Below are 17,104 nucleotides of genomic sequence, written 5' to 3'. Positions count from 1 at the left end.
TCAGAGAATGTATTTTTGAAGTAATTAAAAGCGACTGAAGTAGAAAAAAGCCATATAGCTTATACTTTTCTTTACAAAATCATCCTTCAGGTTACACAGAATGTATTGTATGAGTTCTGGCAGCACCGCAGACACGTCATTTACCTTAGTAGAAAAAACAGCAGTATGGTATGGGTGGTCAGAAAGGACGTATATAGGACAATGAATCAGCCAGAGCTGTTCTCTGACCTGTTCTCTCTTTTCACAGAAACACAGCCGAGTGTGTTTCCTACATTAACTCTCTCTTCCCTCTGCGCTGTATAAATAGATGAAGATTGAGTAAGAGCGAGATGACTGTGGTCAGAGGGTGGAGGGTTGCAAGGAAGTGCTGCAACAAAAAAAAGAACAGACACGGCTGAGGGAAACAGTTCTGCCGAGGGGGGGGAGCTCAGTGCATAATACTGTCATAGTTTCAGATCGTGACCTAAACACCGTGATAGCAAGGGACCCTGAGCCGGTTATACAAACTGTTGTAAAAAAAAAATTAAACTTAGATTAACGCGTAACTACATTAAAACAAGGGGATTGTAGTGAGTGGGGGACTTACATAATTCAACCTCCGCGCTCAGTATGTGTTCGCACCATTGTTTACGTAATGCGTTCGGCGTCAGGCTCCTGCGTGGGTGATGACGTCGACCCCCGTGCATGCCGGGTGGCGTGATGACGTCAGGGGCCCGGCGCGACGGGAACGTAATGACGTCCGGGACCCCGGGGCATGCTGGGGTATTTAACGCCATCTTGTTTGTTTTGATTGGAATGCTAACTGATGCTAAATAAACGGAGCACCACTCGTGTTCCAGACTAGATGGAAGTTGTGATGTGATTTATCTCAATTTCCACAGGATTTTCTTTTTTAAGATGTTCTTACAACATATTTACACCCAGGATGTGCCCGGTGTAGCCTAGCCTTAAGGCTGAGTCATGTTTCTACGTTGAAGGGGGCCTATGCTGTTTTGGGCGTTCATAGTGGTGCATAGGTTTGTGTACGTTGTTGAGTTTCTTCCAGTTTCTTGTCCGCTTATTTACAAGTTCTCTGGCGTCTGTTGACTCCAGAATAATGGCGAGTGTTATCATGTTGGAGGTGGAGCTGATAGATGCTGAAGAGCAATTGCTTTTTCTAAAAGAACTGAATGAAGAAAGAGAAACTTTGAGATAGACATAAAACTGAGTAAGGTGAAGCAGGAGATTCTGGAAATGCAATGGTACCAAGCGAGCCAATCACAGCTCTTGGGTACTGCGTTAACTAAACCTGTAGTTACAAGCCACAACAACAAAAGCCACAACAAAAAACAACTAAAAAAGACACAACACAACCACAAACACATAAGTCACAACCGCAAAAGCTTCAACACAACATCAAAAGCCACACAACGGAAATGCAACCACTACAACAGTGAGCAGCAGCAGCTGTTACTTACTGTAGTCCAGTCATGTGTCAAGTGAGCTGCCATTTGTGAAAACCTTCCTGAAGTGTGATGCTTGTCTATTAGAGGAGTTACGGTACAGGGGCCCGGAAGGCCCAAAAAGGATGAACCCACCTTTACTGTAGCACCTCAAATTGACAAGCATCACATTTTAAACTGCAACTTGCTTGTGTTCACCATCCAATGGCTGCTCCATACCAGCTGCTGCCGAACTGGTTTGGAACTGTTGCATGTAAACATTATTTCCGCCTCTGTTTATTTATGTGGATCTGTATTAACTCTTATTTTGAATGAGGTCACAATCCGTCCCTGACCACATCCAGAGATGATTGACCTTTAATTTCATGAGGTAAAGTATTAATCCAATCACAATCTGATTATCACAAATGCATTTTACTTCCAAGTGTAAATGAGGTATGTGTTGACCAACCAGTTTAAACACGACTTTGTTTACCAGCCAAGACGTTCCTTAAATTTAATGGTGCAATCTAATAAAATAAATCACCAGTTTATTAGTTTTACAGTGCACAGATTCATGGTATTAAGGAAGCTCACTATAAACAGCATATTTTAAATCACATTGCTTTTTTGGTATGTAAAAATAATGAAATACAGAAAAGTACCATAGCATAAACTATATTGATGATAATCTCATCACCAGATCTATTTAGTAGCTGCTTTCAAACATATTTCATGATCTTCCTCAGCAGATTTCCCTTATTATAGAATTGTCCATGCTCAAATGTCCTTTTTCTGCCTGGGAGCCTTTCGTCCACATTGTCTTGATTTCCAACTTTATGTCCTCTTTCCTTTTTTAACCTGAATATATTAATGCTGATTTGATTTTAATAAACTAGAGGAACCTATCTTACCCATTTCAATAAAGGTCTTATATTTAGTATTAAAATCTAAAATGTGGAAATAACATATGCAGAAGTTCCCTGAAATGAAAAGCAACCTCACAGTGGACAGTTTGACACACTCCCTTCACAAGAGACACACACACACACACAACCATGTTACCACAGATTCCAAGAAGTCTCAGGCCGGGGTGGTATCACAAGCTACTTTCACGTCTCGTATACATTCTCAATTCCCCTTGGAATAGAGGAACCTGAAAAACTGCACCCTGGGATGAAAACACCAGCTTCATCACTTCACTTGCTGAAACTCCAGTTAGCGGCGACGAGCACCGACCGTGGGAAATCACTTTAGATTTTTGCTGCATCTGTCATTTTCCTACAACCCCAAATGATCATATTGATCATTTTTCGGTGAAGTAACCTCGCCTCTTTTCTCCAAACTGAATTCCCTATAAAAATCTGATTTCAACAATTACAGTCTACCAGGACGTTCAGCTTCCACACTGTCACACTCCCTGTGTGAGAGTGGAGATTTGCAGAGCTCTGATTAGCAGGGTACAGACTGTTAGCTGCAGTGACAGCTGTGCCACAGTGATAGGTGGGCGACACAGCAATCTTAACGTGTGATTGTATGCCAATGGGCAATATTGCCCGAAAGTTATACTGCAGCCAACTTTTCCACACGGCCAACTGGTTGGTGGTTGTCACGCTGGCCAAGAGATTTGAGTGGTTCAACACTAACAGAAAATATGAGAGTGGAATTTTTTAAAACTTTGAGTGAGTAGCTCCATCACATTATAGATGCAGGTTATGGCAGAACGTATATCTGGATGGGTCAGCCGTCCACCTCCACCCAGCCTCCTGCCTCGTCCCCTGCAGCCAGCTGTGTGCTGTGGAGGAGCAGTGTGTGTGTGAGCAGTGGAGGGCCGGGCCTCCGGGGAGGCTTCGAGTGGCCACTCCATGACCAGCCTGAAAGGCACTCGGGCAGCCATGGTGTCTTTGTCCCCTCGTCCAATCTGGCCAGCTCATCTCTCCCATCCATCCATCTCCCCCAGTGCTTCCTGTCCTCCCTGTGTGCCTGCTGCAGCCTCTCACGTTACAATGGAGCCAGGCCTCGGTGGCTCAGAGAACAGACACTGTCCCATCTGGACCAGTGAGGACACTGATGAGAGGCGGGAGGTGGACAGACACAGAAGGACAGCAACAGACCAGATGAGCTTTAGTCAAATCAAAGCTACTTTCTACCTTCATGTATTAGTGTTTTTTGTTGACAAAGAAAGTGAAGTTACTCCAGACAGATGGACTCTAAATTTACATGATGTGTGTTTCAGGCAGAAATGTATTGATTTTGCTAATCATAAGATATGAATGTTGGGCTCCTGGTAATATGAACTATATTCTTGGATATCTTACGAAACAACTAATAAATTGCTAAATCTGGCCTATAAACAGACAGAAAGTGAAACGCACGAACCCAACAACAACACACACAACATAATTACCCATCACTCACTCACCTTCTCCCACTTGGTGCTCAGCTGTTGGTCAACAACAAAACAATACAAAACAAAAAAGGTAGATTAAAAGTTAATAAAAATAACTGAAAGATTGATTTTGGATGAGTAAATAAAGATGATGAAAAAGTGAATGGATCTCAGGGAGCTTAGTATTTTAATCATCCTGCAAATTAAAAATAATAATAATGATACCAATAACAATCATTATTCATTTTAATTGTACAGCACTTTTCAATAAACTCTGGGACACATTTCATACAATTTAAAGAAAAGACAAAGTAAAGATAAACATACAAAAGATATACACTATTAATCATAGATTGATATATAAGTAAGGATGATGATGTTTGCAGCCACTTTAACATCAGTGTTTATAACAGGACTAAAAGTGCCACAGATCTCAGCTCTGAACTCCTGATGCTGTTTTGTGGGGTGGGGGTGTCTAAGTGCAGACCACGCCCCTCGGGGTCGACGCAGCTACAAGAGTCGTCACCACTCTGTGATGTGCACACTCCTGCACGCGACAGGCGCGTGGCAGGCAGAGAGGAGCAGGAGAGCGCGAGAGCTGATGGACGTGGTCTGTGTGTGTGTGTGTGTGCGTGTGTGTGCGTGCTTTTTTTTTATTTTTTTACTCAATTTTACGGTGGAGACGGAGCGTGAAACAAGTTCAGGAACTCAGAGTATTTTGCGTAAAAGTGCACGTTATGTAAAAACAGCTTCAAATCAGTGGAATGAAGTCCAGGCAGGATGAGATGAAGTAGAAAAAAAAAGATTTAATATTTAAAGCGTCTACATCAACTCTTTGGTTATTTTCAGCCTTTATTATCCGTATTTATCGTTTATTTAATCTTAAACTTGTTACTGAATCTATACGGATTATTCTCCACGAAACTGGCAACACGTTTGTTTTTATTCTACCGTCCCACAATGGCCTGTCTGTAACTCCAGGACAGCTCACACACACTACACGTTTCTTACCAGTTAGTGGCTGCTTTTAAAATAATCTTTTGCAATTATAGAAATAGTAATGGTGTTCATTATTATTATACTAATTAAGCGGGTGAGTGATTTTAGATGAGCTCCGTGCAGAGCGGAGGAGGATCAACACGTTGGCCGGAGCAGACAGCCTGACGCCGGGGCTGCAGGGAGGACTGGAGCCGGTGGGCAGCTCCACTTTGTTTTCTGAACCTTATCTGCTGAACCACAACTAATACGGAAGAGAAGGTGGAGGAGTGTGTGTGTGTGTGTGTGTGTGTGTGTGTGTGAGTGTGAGTGTGAGAGAGAGAGAGCTTTTATTTGTTCACTGGGACTGAGGAATGTCTTTCACTCTTGGAGGGGCAACCTTTTCTGAGAAACTTTAAAAATATGACTTGTGGCTCTGTGCTTCTTCCGTGACAAACTCTTTTTGGTTAACAAACCAAATAAACAAACAGATCCTGGTCATTTGACAAACTGACTCTGGGTCAGATGATGTCGGTCATCACGCTGTCACATCTGGAAACAAGCAGCCTGTGAAACAGAGACGACACAGCTCTCACATGACAAACAAGCAGAGGGCAGGACACGTTAGGTTTGGTCAGTTCTACGATTTGCCTCGAGTCGAGTTCCCCAAAGTTGAGTTGAAATCTCTCACACCCCAAACACTCATGAGTTTAAAAATAAAAAGAGCATTTGAATAGGTTGTCCAGGTTATAAAAAGAAGAGGTAAAGAATAATAAAGTTGTAAGAACTAGCAGCAGCCAAAGGAATGAGTTGGTGGATTTCAGCGTTTGTGGAGGTTTTCAATTACAGGAGCAATCCTGCTAAATTAAAAATACTCCATTACAAGTCTACATTAGAATAAGTATAATTATAAATATTTACTCACAAGTAATTAAAGTTTAAGTATATTAAAAGTGGAGGAAATTGTATTGGTGAGGACTATTCCACATTAAATTAAAGTATCGTTTTATTGATGCATTAAGATGCAAGTATCGTTTTATTGTTCAAACTGGTGCAGGAGATTATTTCAACTTTTTCATATCACGTGTGAAGGTTTCACTTACAAAATCCTGTATTTTATTAGATCATCAAATTATCACATTAATGCAAATATTGTTTAGACGCTGTTTACACTCTATGTGTTGTTTAATAAACCAATCAAAAAACAAAACCAGTTTTTTATGAATTTGTAAACTTAAGATGTCAAATAAATGGAGCCTGGAGGTTTAAAGGTGTAGGTCAAATGATGTCCTCTGAAATGAAACTACAAGTATCCCGAAAGTGTGAACGACTGTAACATTCCATCAGTGGCGAGTTCAAACTCTTCTCCTCCCTGTTGGTCACATGTGGTGTTGAGTGTTAGAGGAGCTCCGTGTGTTCTCCTCCTGTAACTCATGGCCGCTGGACCCTCCGACCGCCACCGAGGCGCAAACCCGCAGCGACCCCGAGGAAAAACACCCGAGTCCCGGGTCGATCAGCTGAGAACCACCTCCGAAACCCCGTCTCCATGGAAACCGCCTCAGCGGCGCCGCGAGGCCTGGCTCGAGGGCTGCTGTGAATGGGATGACGTCACGGCGCCGGCGCCAGAGAGTCTGTAAGAGGGAGAGAGTGGGAGAGGGAGAGAGAGAGAGAGAGAGAGAGAGGCTGCCGCTGCCTGGTGGTTCTCTGCTCGGCTCCGGCTCTGCACCGACGTGCCCTTGCGCCAATCCATCACCTGTCCGTCAGCCATCAGTCAGGGTGCGACGCGGGAAACGGGCACAGCTGCGGGCTCGCCAGGACGGAGGAGAGAAAATGGAAAAAGCCAATTGCACCAGATGTGGACCCAGACTATGGGAGCTGTGTGTGATACTAGAAATGCACAAAAAGAAAGAGAGAGAGAAAGAAAGAGAGGGAGAAGGGAAAGAGGATCGCGAGGAAGAATCTGTCCAGTGCGTAAAGAACAGTGACACCGATGCTGTTTTGTTGGATTTAGAAATATATTGTGAAAAATTAGAGTTTAAATCTTGTATTTCTGAACGCATATGTATCATGACATACACCTTGATGGGTCAGAGGAACTTTTGTCTCCTCTCGGTGTTTCTGCTCTCAATAATCCATCAGCTTGTCTGTGCTCTGATCTGCGTCTCATCTTGTCCTTTACGCAGAATCGCTCCCTCGGTTTGGTTCGGATTCGCCTGCATGCGTCCTCCGATCTGCACTGTCCTGCAAAAATAAACAATAAATATTAAAGTAATAATATTTCCATCTCAAATCCATCAAGAGTTTTAACTGCAATCATCACCACTCATCTTAAAATCAACCCCAAACCATAACACGCATTGGTTTGATATTATATCCAAATTTCAATCCACTTCACTATGCATGCAGACGCACATGGAGCACATCACAACAGTCTCTCTCTCTCTCACACCCACACACACACACACGCACCTGCCCCCGGGGCCACTCAGTGTCTCCGTGGCATCGAACACTATCCCATCACCTCCAGCTGCAGAATGAAGCGTGTAATTTCAAATGAGTCATTCTGGAAACATTAACGTGTCAAATAGTCGTCAGTCAACTCTTTACGTGCTCAGATATGAGAGCCGTGTGTGTGTGTGTGTGTGTGTGTGTGTGTGTGTGTGTGTGTGTGTGTGTGTGTGTGTGTGTGTGTGTGTGTGTTTAAGTCATGACTCAGTGAAGCCACAACACACTCAGGTGACCATTTACACAGGAGGTGCGCGAGGTGTTTGGATAAATGCGCAAAGCTCACTCCAAATCCATGAAGTGGCTCTGAATAAAACACACTGCTCTGACTGTTTGGTGCGCACATTAAAATCATTTAACGAATGCAATTGTTATATTTGTTTGAGTTGTATTAAAGGCTACACGTTGAGGTGTGGAAAATAATTGTTATCAGCTGGTAAATCATGTTTCTTTTCTGATCGGCACTGTGGCGCACAAGCTCTGAAACTTTCGGCGACATTTCACTGCAGGAATTGCGCACAGTTTAAGCCACAGTTGGTAAAAAACAAACAAACAGAGAGTGACTAAAACAATCTGACGTCAACACAGTGAATCTTATATTTCGGACAAGTTTACCACCAGTGGATCCACGAGCCTCAGTGCACAGGGACAAGTTTGTTCTCATGCGTAAAAACTGCTCCGTCTTTTCCTCTCGCTCTTCCTGGTGGAAGCTGTTTCTGTTTCACCACGAACATTTTCCTGCTGGAGGATCGTGCAGTTTGATGGAACTTTCCTCCACGCACACACACACACACAGAGAGAGAGACACACGCACACCGGTCCGGGCTGGTGTGAATTAAGAATCATCAGACGCGCCTGATGCCATCACTGCTCCTCACCTTCCACACACCGCAGCAGGAAGGAGAAGGAGAATAAAAGCACGGCTGCTGGTTCTCATTACCGATCTGTATTTCGGATCAGTTAATAAAAATAAATTCATATTGTATTGCACATGGAGTTTGTGAAATGTTATTTTATTCTGGCTGCTCTCTTGGTGAATTTGAAGTATAAATTACATTTTTGCTTGATCTCCACTGCAGAACCACATGATCAAATCAAAAGTCACGCAGGCGGGTGTGCTGCTGCGTGCACACACCAAGTCAATTGACAGCCACGCAAATCATTAATTTTCCTGATCAGAAACAGGTAAGGGCTTCATTTTCCCCAATTGCCCACCGGAGCTGCTGGAGCTCCCCCTGCGCTCCGCCTCCAGCTCGCGTTGCCCCCGGTAACGCGGAGGAGGAGGGGATGGGTTTCCGCAGTCGCAGCCAATAGGAGGGCTCGTAGGCGCTGAGTGACACCTTGGCCGCGCCCAATTGTGGGGTATGGTCCCGCCCCTGTCGCATGCCCAGCCTGCCGCCTATATAAAGCCCACTGACAGTTTCCTAACCCAGTCTGATCGCTCACCGTCTGGCTCCAACCGGGACTTTAAAAAAAGAAGAAACCTCCGCAGCTTCCCTTCGCTGAAACCTCCAACACTGATTTAACAAAAAATGAAAGCAATAAGCCCAGTGCGGTCCTTCCGGAAGAGCAGCGCGACCCTATCGGAGCACTCCCTGGGAATCTCCCGGAGCAAGACCCCGGTGGACGACCCGCTCAGCCTCCTGTACAACATGAACGACTGCTACTCCAAGCTGAAGGAGCTGGTGCCCAGCATCCCGCAGAACAAGAGCGTCAGCAAGATGGAGATCCTGCAGCATGTCATCGACTACATCCTGGACCTGCAGATCGCGCTGGACTCTAGCGTCGCCCTCAGCAGCCTGCACCACCCCGCGCGGCCGGGCCAGGCTCCGGGCAGGACCCCGCTGACCACCCTCAACACAGACATCAGCATCCTGTCGTTACAGGTAATTAATTACACCATCAGGAGAAAAGGGGGGGCAGGCGGCTGGATGGTGCTGCTGCTGGAGGAAAATCCAGTGCGTATTTTTTATCTGTGCGCATAGCTGCTGCGCCTTGTGTGCGCACAAAATGGCTTGTTGGAGGGGTGGTGGTGCGGGTGGTGGTGTGGGGGGGAGAGAGAAAGGAAAATGGCATGTATGTGTACATTTCTTCTTTTGTTCATGACAAGAGGAAGAAGAGCTCCGAGCTGCAGCACTGCGCTGTGGAAGCGTCGGAGCACTTGGATTTTTGGATGCTGCGTAAAAAAAAGATATTAACGCTCCTGTTGTTTGTTTGTCTTTGTTTGTTTGTAGTCGCCGGAGTTGCCGTCAGAGCTGCTGACAGATGACAGCCGGACTCTGCATCGTTAGAGCGGTGAGTAGAGGCTGTCCTCATGTCCTCATGTCCTCATGTCCTCTGCTGCAGTCTGTCCAGCTCCTCTCCGGCTCCGCTGCTGGAGCAGGGCGACTCCAGATTATTCATTCACCAATGCATGTGTGCCATTTGCTAATGTGCGCTCGCTGTTGTTGTTACGGTCCCAGTGTGTGTGTGTGTGTGTGTGTGTGTGTGTTATCATTATTGCATGATAACGTTCTGCAACACTGGGGCGTCAGTTATGGCAAAACACAGACAGTCAACTTCCTTTTGATCGTCCATTAAAAGCAGATATGTATTCATAACAATAATAATAATAAAAACAGATCCCACCTTGGGCTTCTTCAGGATTTCTCCCTCATCCAAAGACGCATGGGATCAAACTGTATAAAGTCACATTTGCAGCCACATTATTATTATTATGATTATGATTATTTCCCCTCTGCACTGGAGCTATGTGGAGTAAAATGGAAGTCAGTGGCTCCAGGCTGCTTGGGGGTTACTGTACACAAGCGGTAGTCGTCAGGCTTGTATTATAGCCTCTTGTGTCTATAATGAAGAGCATCTGCAACAGGAGAAATAATGGCTGTTTGGATTACTGCTACTACGATGTCTGCACATAATTGGTACAAGAAGTGGGTAGGCGCCAGCTGAGCGGCAATTACGCTGATTCTTCCCCAGATTGTAGGTTGAAGTTGTGCGTAAAAAGAGTGTGTGTGTGTGTGTGTGTCCTCCCTTCTCCCTGCATGACTGTGACTGTGTGTGTGTGACTGTGTGTGTACATCTGGAGCGCAGGGTTTGCTTAGTATTGGGAGTGTTTGGTTAAATGTTAAAAACTGCGGCTTCCTCCCTGGCGCCAGTCTGTCCGGATCTCTGCCCTGTTTGCATTTTCTAAACACGCCTCTCTTTCTCAATCTTTTGCAGGTGTTTGGTCAGGACGCAAAAAAACACACACACTCTCTCTCTTTCTCTCTCTCTCTCTCTCATACACACACGCACGCGCGCAGGACCTGGGGAGCAGGACTTTACCCCCCCCTTCATTCCTCCCCCGACTCTCCACCAACCTCTGTCCTCCTCCAGGCCTGGACTCATGTTGTTTTTTTTCTCTCTCTCTCTCTCTCTCTTCTGACGCTGAAACCCAGAGACTTTTTTTTGTTGCTTATAATGGGACAATCTTATGTGATGTGTGTGTTTTTTTTTTTTTTGGACACTTTCATTGTTATTTAACTTAAGATTTTTTTTGTTATTATTTGTGGGTCCTTTCTGGAAAATGGAAGGCGCGTTATATTCCCGTAAATGGGAGGAAAAACGAGATTATTGTCCCAAGGATTATTTCCCCTCTCTCTCTCCTCTCCCCTCTCCCTCACCCCTTCACCCCCCCCCCCTCCTCTCCTTGTTGAAGTCTTCGCTTTTTTTGCGGAGGTGGGAACGTGAATAGAAGAAAAAAAAACACTTGGGTTAGTTACTGTACAAAGTTTAGTCTTGTCTTGTCCGATTTGTTGGCACACGGAGGACTGGACGCTGTTTAAAAAGAAAAAGAAAAAAGTCAAAAATGAAAAGAATGAATCCTTTTTGTCAACTCTCATCGGGGGGGTTTATCTTGTATAGTTGCAGGAATATGACACTTCTGCAAAAAGTGTAATGTTGTACTTAATTATGCTGAGACTTTTTATAAAAGTAATGTAAATTGTACCTTTTTTTTATACAAAAATAAATCGGAAAAAACGACAACGATTTGGAGGATGTGTGGTTTTGTATTTGAAGGAGTGGATGAATTGGTGTCATGGAACCAGTGCGTGAAAAAAACTCGTGTCCCAGCTGTGCGTCCAGCTGACATCCCCCCCCCCCCCCCCCCACAGCTGTATGGACACGAGTGCTGCTGTATGTACAGAGAACACGTGACTCACTTCACAGACGAGCTGCACAACAAGGCGTCCTTATCAGACCTGCACTGTGGGACCCATCAGACCTGCACTGTGGGACCCATCAGACCTGCACTGTGGGACCCACCAGGGCTGGAGACCCGACCTGTAAAGGCGCACGGTGGCGTCGCAGCTTATTTGGGGCTCACTGGCTGCACTTCTACTTCCTCACATGCCATGTAAAGTAAATAGGATTAAATGGAGGTTTTCAGCGTGACAGCTTGAACCGTTAATGCTACGGGGCTGCAGGCAGTGTTTAAAAAGAAGAGGGGGACAATTATGGAAATTGAACTTGAGGTGAAAGTGGGCCGCTGATGCGTTGCTGTTCCCAAAAGTGTTATTCTGGGAAGCTATGGCTTTTAATTCTCCTTTTTTAAAACTGGGGTTTGGTGTAAGAGCTTTTAAAATGGGTTCTTCTGTCTTTTTATAGAGCAAATGACACTGATTCTACTTCTCACACAATATACATCCAGTAGTCGGAGCACTATTGCACAGGTTCTGCTTCTATAGCCTTTAAAATGACCTGGTGATGTGAACACAGTGAAGGGAATCAGAGGACTGGAACACTGCACTGTGCAAGTGGCATCAGTCTGGAGAAGGTACAAGTGGCCGGGGGCTGCTGGGGGATAAAGATACCTGTCAATCATCATCGCCTTCACATTAACACCCCCCACACCAGGCTGCACACCCACATGTAACGATGATTCACCCTCCAGTACCACTTCATAGGATCTGTTTGGATCAAGTGAACTCTCTCTTTACGGCTGTTGAGACAAATTATGTATTATTATTATGATTTTAGTAATTTACACTGAAATGTAGAATAACTTGACTGAATAAAAACTGCTCAAAGACCCCAGCAGGTCAAACTTTGAGGGTCACCGAGCCCAAGTTGTTTCCCCACTCGTCTGACAGAGACCGAGCCACCAGTCTGCAACACGTTCGTATGGAAAGTGCGCCATCTATCGGCCGTACATGAAACAACCCTGATCTCAGCCTGCAACTGTCTTCCATCAAACTGCATTAAAAGCCATAAAAAATAAGACTTTTTAGATGAATTTACTTAGCAGCTGAATCTCAGTCTACATGACTCCACCGATCACAGCTGGTTTTCCTGTGAGAAGCGGGCGGAAAAAAGAGAAAACATGACACAGAGTCCACAAGTTTATTGATTCACAAAACACAGTTTCACAAGGAATTTCGGAATAGGCCGATACCGCTCTGGAGTCGAGTGCATGCGCTTTCATCTATAACACATAAAATACCAACAACACTGTACCACTGTCTACACCATCTATCTAAAATCTATTTCATATTTTTACTTTTTTCCCAAAACGGAGCCTGCAACAATTTGTCCAAAACAAGTAACATTAAGACACAACATTTCCACACGACAGCAGAACGTTCACGTGAGAAAAATCGCACAGTAACTATCCAAACACAGGAGAGGAACACGCATCGTAACACAAGGGAAGGTAACACATCCCCGATTTGACCTGACCAAAGCATCTCCTGGTGTAATTAAATACTAATGTAACTACAGATGTATCCTAGTAATACTCACAGCTGGTTTCCTACACTTTCTTCCGAACATTGAAACACTACTCGACTCGAATTCTTTTGGAAGACGTCACAACATCAAACGACAACATCAAGAACAGGAGCCTTCACGCCGCTCATCAGAACAACAGACAGGTGTGGCTCCTGCTCAGAGGACGCTCTCCCTCTCGTCTCCCAGGTTGATGGTGAGCAGGTTCTGGTTGTGGATGCTGGCGGTCGTGGTGCTAGCGGTGCCGCCGCCGCTGCTGCCCGGGGTGATGGCGACGGCCGGGGAGATGTCGATGCCCAAGGAGGAGTGGGTGGTGGACTGTGTGCCTGTGATGTTGGCCTGCTGCTGACGGCTGTTGTTGGTGTTTGTGTTGTTGTTCAGCGTGGTGTTGCTGGCCGTGCGGTTGAGGTTGCCGATCTCGCCGGACGGCCATCCTTCGTCGGGGCTGCTGGCCATCAGGCTGGCCTCGGACGGAGCCTCGGAGCAGATGGACATGCGGGCCACCGTGGCGTCCTGCAGGCCGCTCAGGCTGCTGGGGAGGAGGCCTCTCTTCTTCACCAGCCCCTCCAGCTCCAGCTCACCTTGAGCCTCCTCCAGGGAGCGGTCCGAGGAGCTGTCGCTGGAGCGCATGCCCGAGTCAGACGAGTCCTTCTTATCCAGGAGAACGTCGGGGAGGAAGCCGGCGGGCTGGGAGGCTCTGTGGGATGAAGGAGCCTCTTTGTGGAGGAGAGGTGTGGTGTTGTCAGCGTCGTCTGGGCCAGAGTCTTCATCGTTGGGAAGCTTGTGGTAGTACGACCCGGCTGCCTTCTTCCTGGGGCCCGGGGTCCTGGAGGACGAGCTGTGGTCCAGCTTCTCATCCTCTTCACTGATGGGGTCCAGGGGCGGAGCCTCGGCCCCTGAGGCGAAGTCTGTGGCATCACTAGGTTTGGAGCCTCGCTTGCCGAGGGACTTGCGGCCGTCCTGGTCAGCTCCTTCCTTAGCCTGACGAATGGGAAGAGAATTTCAATGAGAATAACATGAAAATATACAGTATCCTGAGCGATTGGCAGGGAGGCCTCAGTAGAAGGGGATTCCTGTCTGTTTCTATGTGCCAAGACAAACAGGGAGTTCAAGCCAATAATTAAGAAACACAAGAAGCAGAGATTTCCCCCCTTTCTGGTCCAGAATAAAACTTTTACTACTGCACAGGCCAGAGAAATACAAAAAAAATGTAAAAGCACAAGTTCAAGAACAACATAGCATCCAGGCTGACCTCAGGAATACGTCGACACGGATTAATGACGACGGCTACCACAAGTTATTTTCCTGACAGCGGGGAGCTTCTGCCTCGGATTTGACTAAAGTATTCATGTCGCCAGTGATGCATTGACAAAAGCTCCACAGTGTACTTGTGACTGTGCACCCACCCCTCTGTCCTCTGAGCCGGCAGCCTGCAGGAACTGGCCGGGGTGGGGCTGCACGGGCCGCTCTCCTCCGCTGCCGGACATCTCCACCTGGGCCATCTGAGCGATGTACTCCCTGTAGGCGTCGCTGTACTCGGCCTGCTGCTTGTCTGTCAGCTTGCAGATGTCGTTGGAGGATTCCTGGGAGTTGAGGCTGGACATGCTGGAGGTGCGGTGATTTGCCACCTGACGAGACGAGACAGAATCATGGTGGGTGTGTAAATAGCCGCGTGAGTTTGTTTAAGAATATATTTGTGTTAGCATCATAGCGTCGTGGTGTTGCGCTGTTCATTTACACTGCATATTTCATATTGTAAATATAGAAAAAGTGGCAGTTACAGCGCTTTAGTAACCAATATTAGAATTTAAAGTTGCCGTGGTGTGTTTGCAGCCTCGGTTGATTTGAATTTGAAACACGTCAAAAAAGTGCGATCATATAAAATAGCAGCGGAGCCAGCTGTCTACGTGTGAGTGTTTGCTCGTGCCTTGCAGATTTAGCAAATTGGGAATAGGGGAAGGTGAAAATAACAAACACGGGGCCCTCGACACCTTTTTGCTGCACTGCAGATCGTGTGTACATGTGTGTATTTTTAATTCTTCCATCTCCGCGAACACCATGAGCTTCCTGTGCCGTTCGCTTTTCTCACGTAAAACCACATTAATGTGAAACCACTGAGGTCAGTGACACGCTGGCGGAGCGGGTTAGAGGACACGTGGCCATGTGACAGTTAGGGCCGTGTGACCTTGCGAGTCACACGCTCACACACATATGCTAACACCTGCAACTTTTACTCATCTGTTTTTGGGTTGAGTATAATATGCACACACACATCAGATGAGTGTGTGTGTGATTGTATCTGAGGTGTTGGTGGAAAGGACTGACCGGCCAGTGCATGTTGGTGCTGTTTCTCGGAGGCTCCTCCAGCCCGGCGCCGCTGAGCTCCTCGAAGCTGAGGTTGAGGCTGAACGCCGCCGCCTCCGCCGCGGCTCCTCCCGGGCGCCGGACGGGCTCCACGTGGTGCACGCTGCTGCCCTGCTCGCTCACGGCCCGGGACTCGTCCTGAAGCACAGCCTGGCTTTCAGCATGACGTTGCTCCATCACCTTTGGGAAAATGCGTCACGGCTCAAGATTTCACATCAACAAAACTTTTGAGTTGGGTTTTTCGGAGTTGGTCGTAAACATGTTTTTTTTCAGAGCATGTGATGTACAAAACAAGAATGTTAGGGCGACAACACAAAAGCATGTGCTTGCGAGAGGAGCACTGCGAGTCGTTCCTTAAGGAGAGCTATTCAGCTGTCCACTCCTGCCCAACAATAACCTCCCTTCATCCAGAGACCAGGCAGCCATCTTGAACCAGATGGCTGTGCTGGCTGCGTCCTGGCAACACAACACTGTTTGGTACGTGAAGCCGTCAGGACACTGCACTCTCCAGCTGCTCGTCCGTGTTGCCCCTGCGTCAGATCCCCGGTAGAACACGACCAATCCCGGGCTCTGGTTCGGTATTAGGAGCACAGACTGACATGTGACGGAGCGGAGCCGGCTACATGTGTCAGTGATTTCAGCCGCGGCTCAGCCGACGGGACTCCTGGCTGAATGACCTTCTCGTAATACGGATTATAAAATCTCCGATCCTAATATATCTCAGCGCTGCACAAGATGTTGTAATTTTTTGATCCTGTCTTGCTTCTTTTCTTAATAAACAGGAGCTGACATTTATGGATCTGGCAGGAAAAGTGTCTGCAAAGTATCACAGAGGAGAATGTGCGCTATTGTAAATCTATTTCAGACTTTTACTCTATAGAGTAAGGAAAAGGTGGTTGCTATGTGGTGGACTTTTTGTCATTTTATCATGATGGCCCACTTCTTTTGATTTGACTCAACACACCATAATCTCTTATCCCATTTGCAACTTCATATGTTTAACACGAGACCCCCGCCGGGCAGCGATATTAAATCCGGCTGTGAGGGAAGCGAGGGAGGAATTCAGTCTCACCATTCCCCTGAAGAGCTGCCAGTCGCCAAAGTTCATCTCCATCTCCTTCTTCAACTCATCCAGGTTACACTGAGACAACACGCGGCCGTTTACGTTGGCCTGTGATGGACAAGGAAAGGATGGATTGGTTTGTGAATGCGTTTAAATTAGAATCAGGCAACATAACTGTGTGAGGAGGCAGTTAAAAAGTAACTGGAAAGAATTTGAAAACAACATGCACGTTAACTCTGAAAAGTAACAGAAAACTTTTTCCCCCCCTTTTCAATAACAAGCTTTGGAAACATATGGATCGAAATCTGCCTGTTATTGACAGACACACCTTCTTGATGATGGAGGTGTACTGAGGCAGCATGCTGGAGTCGACTCCATCCATCTGTTTGAGACGCTCACACACGGCATCTGTGTTCATGGAGCTGAGCAGGGCGCCGGCAGAAACCTACACACACACGTACGTACATAATGAGAAAAAGGTATTCAGAGTTTTCCCAGTGGATTAAGGTCACCGGGGGCAAACTCAACACACTGTGTTAGAGCAGCTCATCACTCCTGACCAAATCGATTAGGGTTCAAAACAAGCCACAATTCCTGGGTCAGTCGTGCAGGCCGGTTGAG

At 46.4% G+C, this 17,104-nt stretch overlaps 2 protein-coding genes across 2 annotated transcripts in view; one reads left to right on the top strand and one right to left on the bottom strand.

The window, feature by feature from the left end:
* Positions 1-8,734: 8,734 nt before the first annotated feature.
* On the top strand, positions 8,735-11,316 carry id2a (inhibitor of DNA binding 2a). Its single transcript, XM_061082408.1, has 3 exons — positions 8,735-9,176; positions 9,525-9,585; positions 10,510-11,316. Exons 1-2 carry the CDS (start codon positions 8,823-8,825, stop codon positions 9,579-9,581), a joined length of 411 nt encoding a protein of 136 aa, XP_060938391.1. The 5' UTR covers positions 8,735-8,822; the 3' UTR covers positions 9,582-9,585; positions 10,510-11,316.
* Positions 11,317-12,656: 1,340 nt separating this feature from the next.
* The window catches only part of kidins220a (kinase D-interacting substrate 220a), a 46,842-nt gene continuing 42,394 nt past the window's right edge, over positions 12,657-17,104 (bottom strand). The window contains exons 27-31 of the mRNA XM_061082342.1: positions 16,812-16,928; positions 16,493-16,591; positions 15,382-15,600; positions 14,463-14,684; positions 12,657-14,037 (exon numbers count right to left, since the gene is read on the bottom strand). Coding sequence (XP_060938325.1) covers positions 13,216-14,037; positions 14,463-14,684; positions 15,382-15,600; positions 16,493-16,591; positions 16,812-16,928 — 1,479 coding nt within the window. The 3' untranslated portion in view covers positions 12,657-13,215. The remainder of the gene's footprint in view (positions 14,038-14,462; positions 14,685-15,381; positions 15,601-16,492; positions 16,592-16,811; positions 16,929-17,104) is intronic.

Source organism: Limanda limanda, chromosome 12 (genome assembly GCF_963576545.1).
Source record: "Limanda limanda chromosome 12, fLimLim1.1, whole genome shotgun sequence".
Taxonomy (NCBI): Eukaryota; Metazoa; Chordata; class Actinopteri; order Pleuronectiformes; family Pleuronectidae; genus Limanda; species Limanda limanda.
The sequence above is the reverse complement of the archived record's forward strand: the minus strand, read 5'-3'. Positions and strand labels throughout refer to the sequence as shown.

Coding starts and splice junctions, on each gene's coding strand:
- id2a (XM_061082408.1), top strand. CDS start 8,823: ATGAAAGCAATAAGCCCAGTGCGGTCCTTCCGGAAGAGCAGCGCGACC. Junction 9,177..9,524: donor TCAGCATCCTGTCGTTACAG/GTAATTAATTAC, acceptor GTTTGTTTGTAG/TCGCCGGAGTTGCCGTCAGA.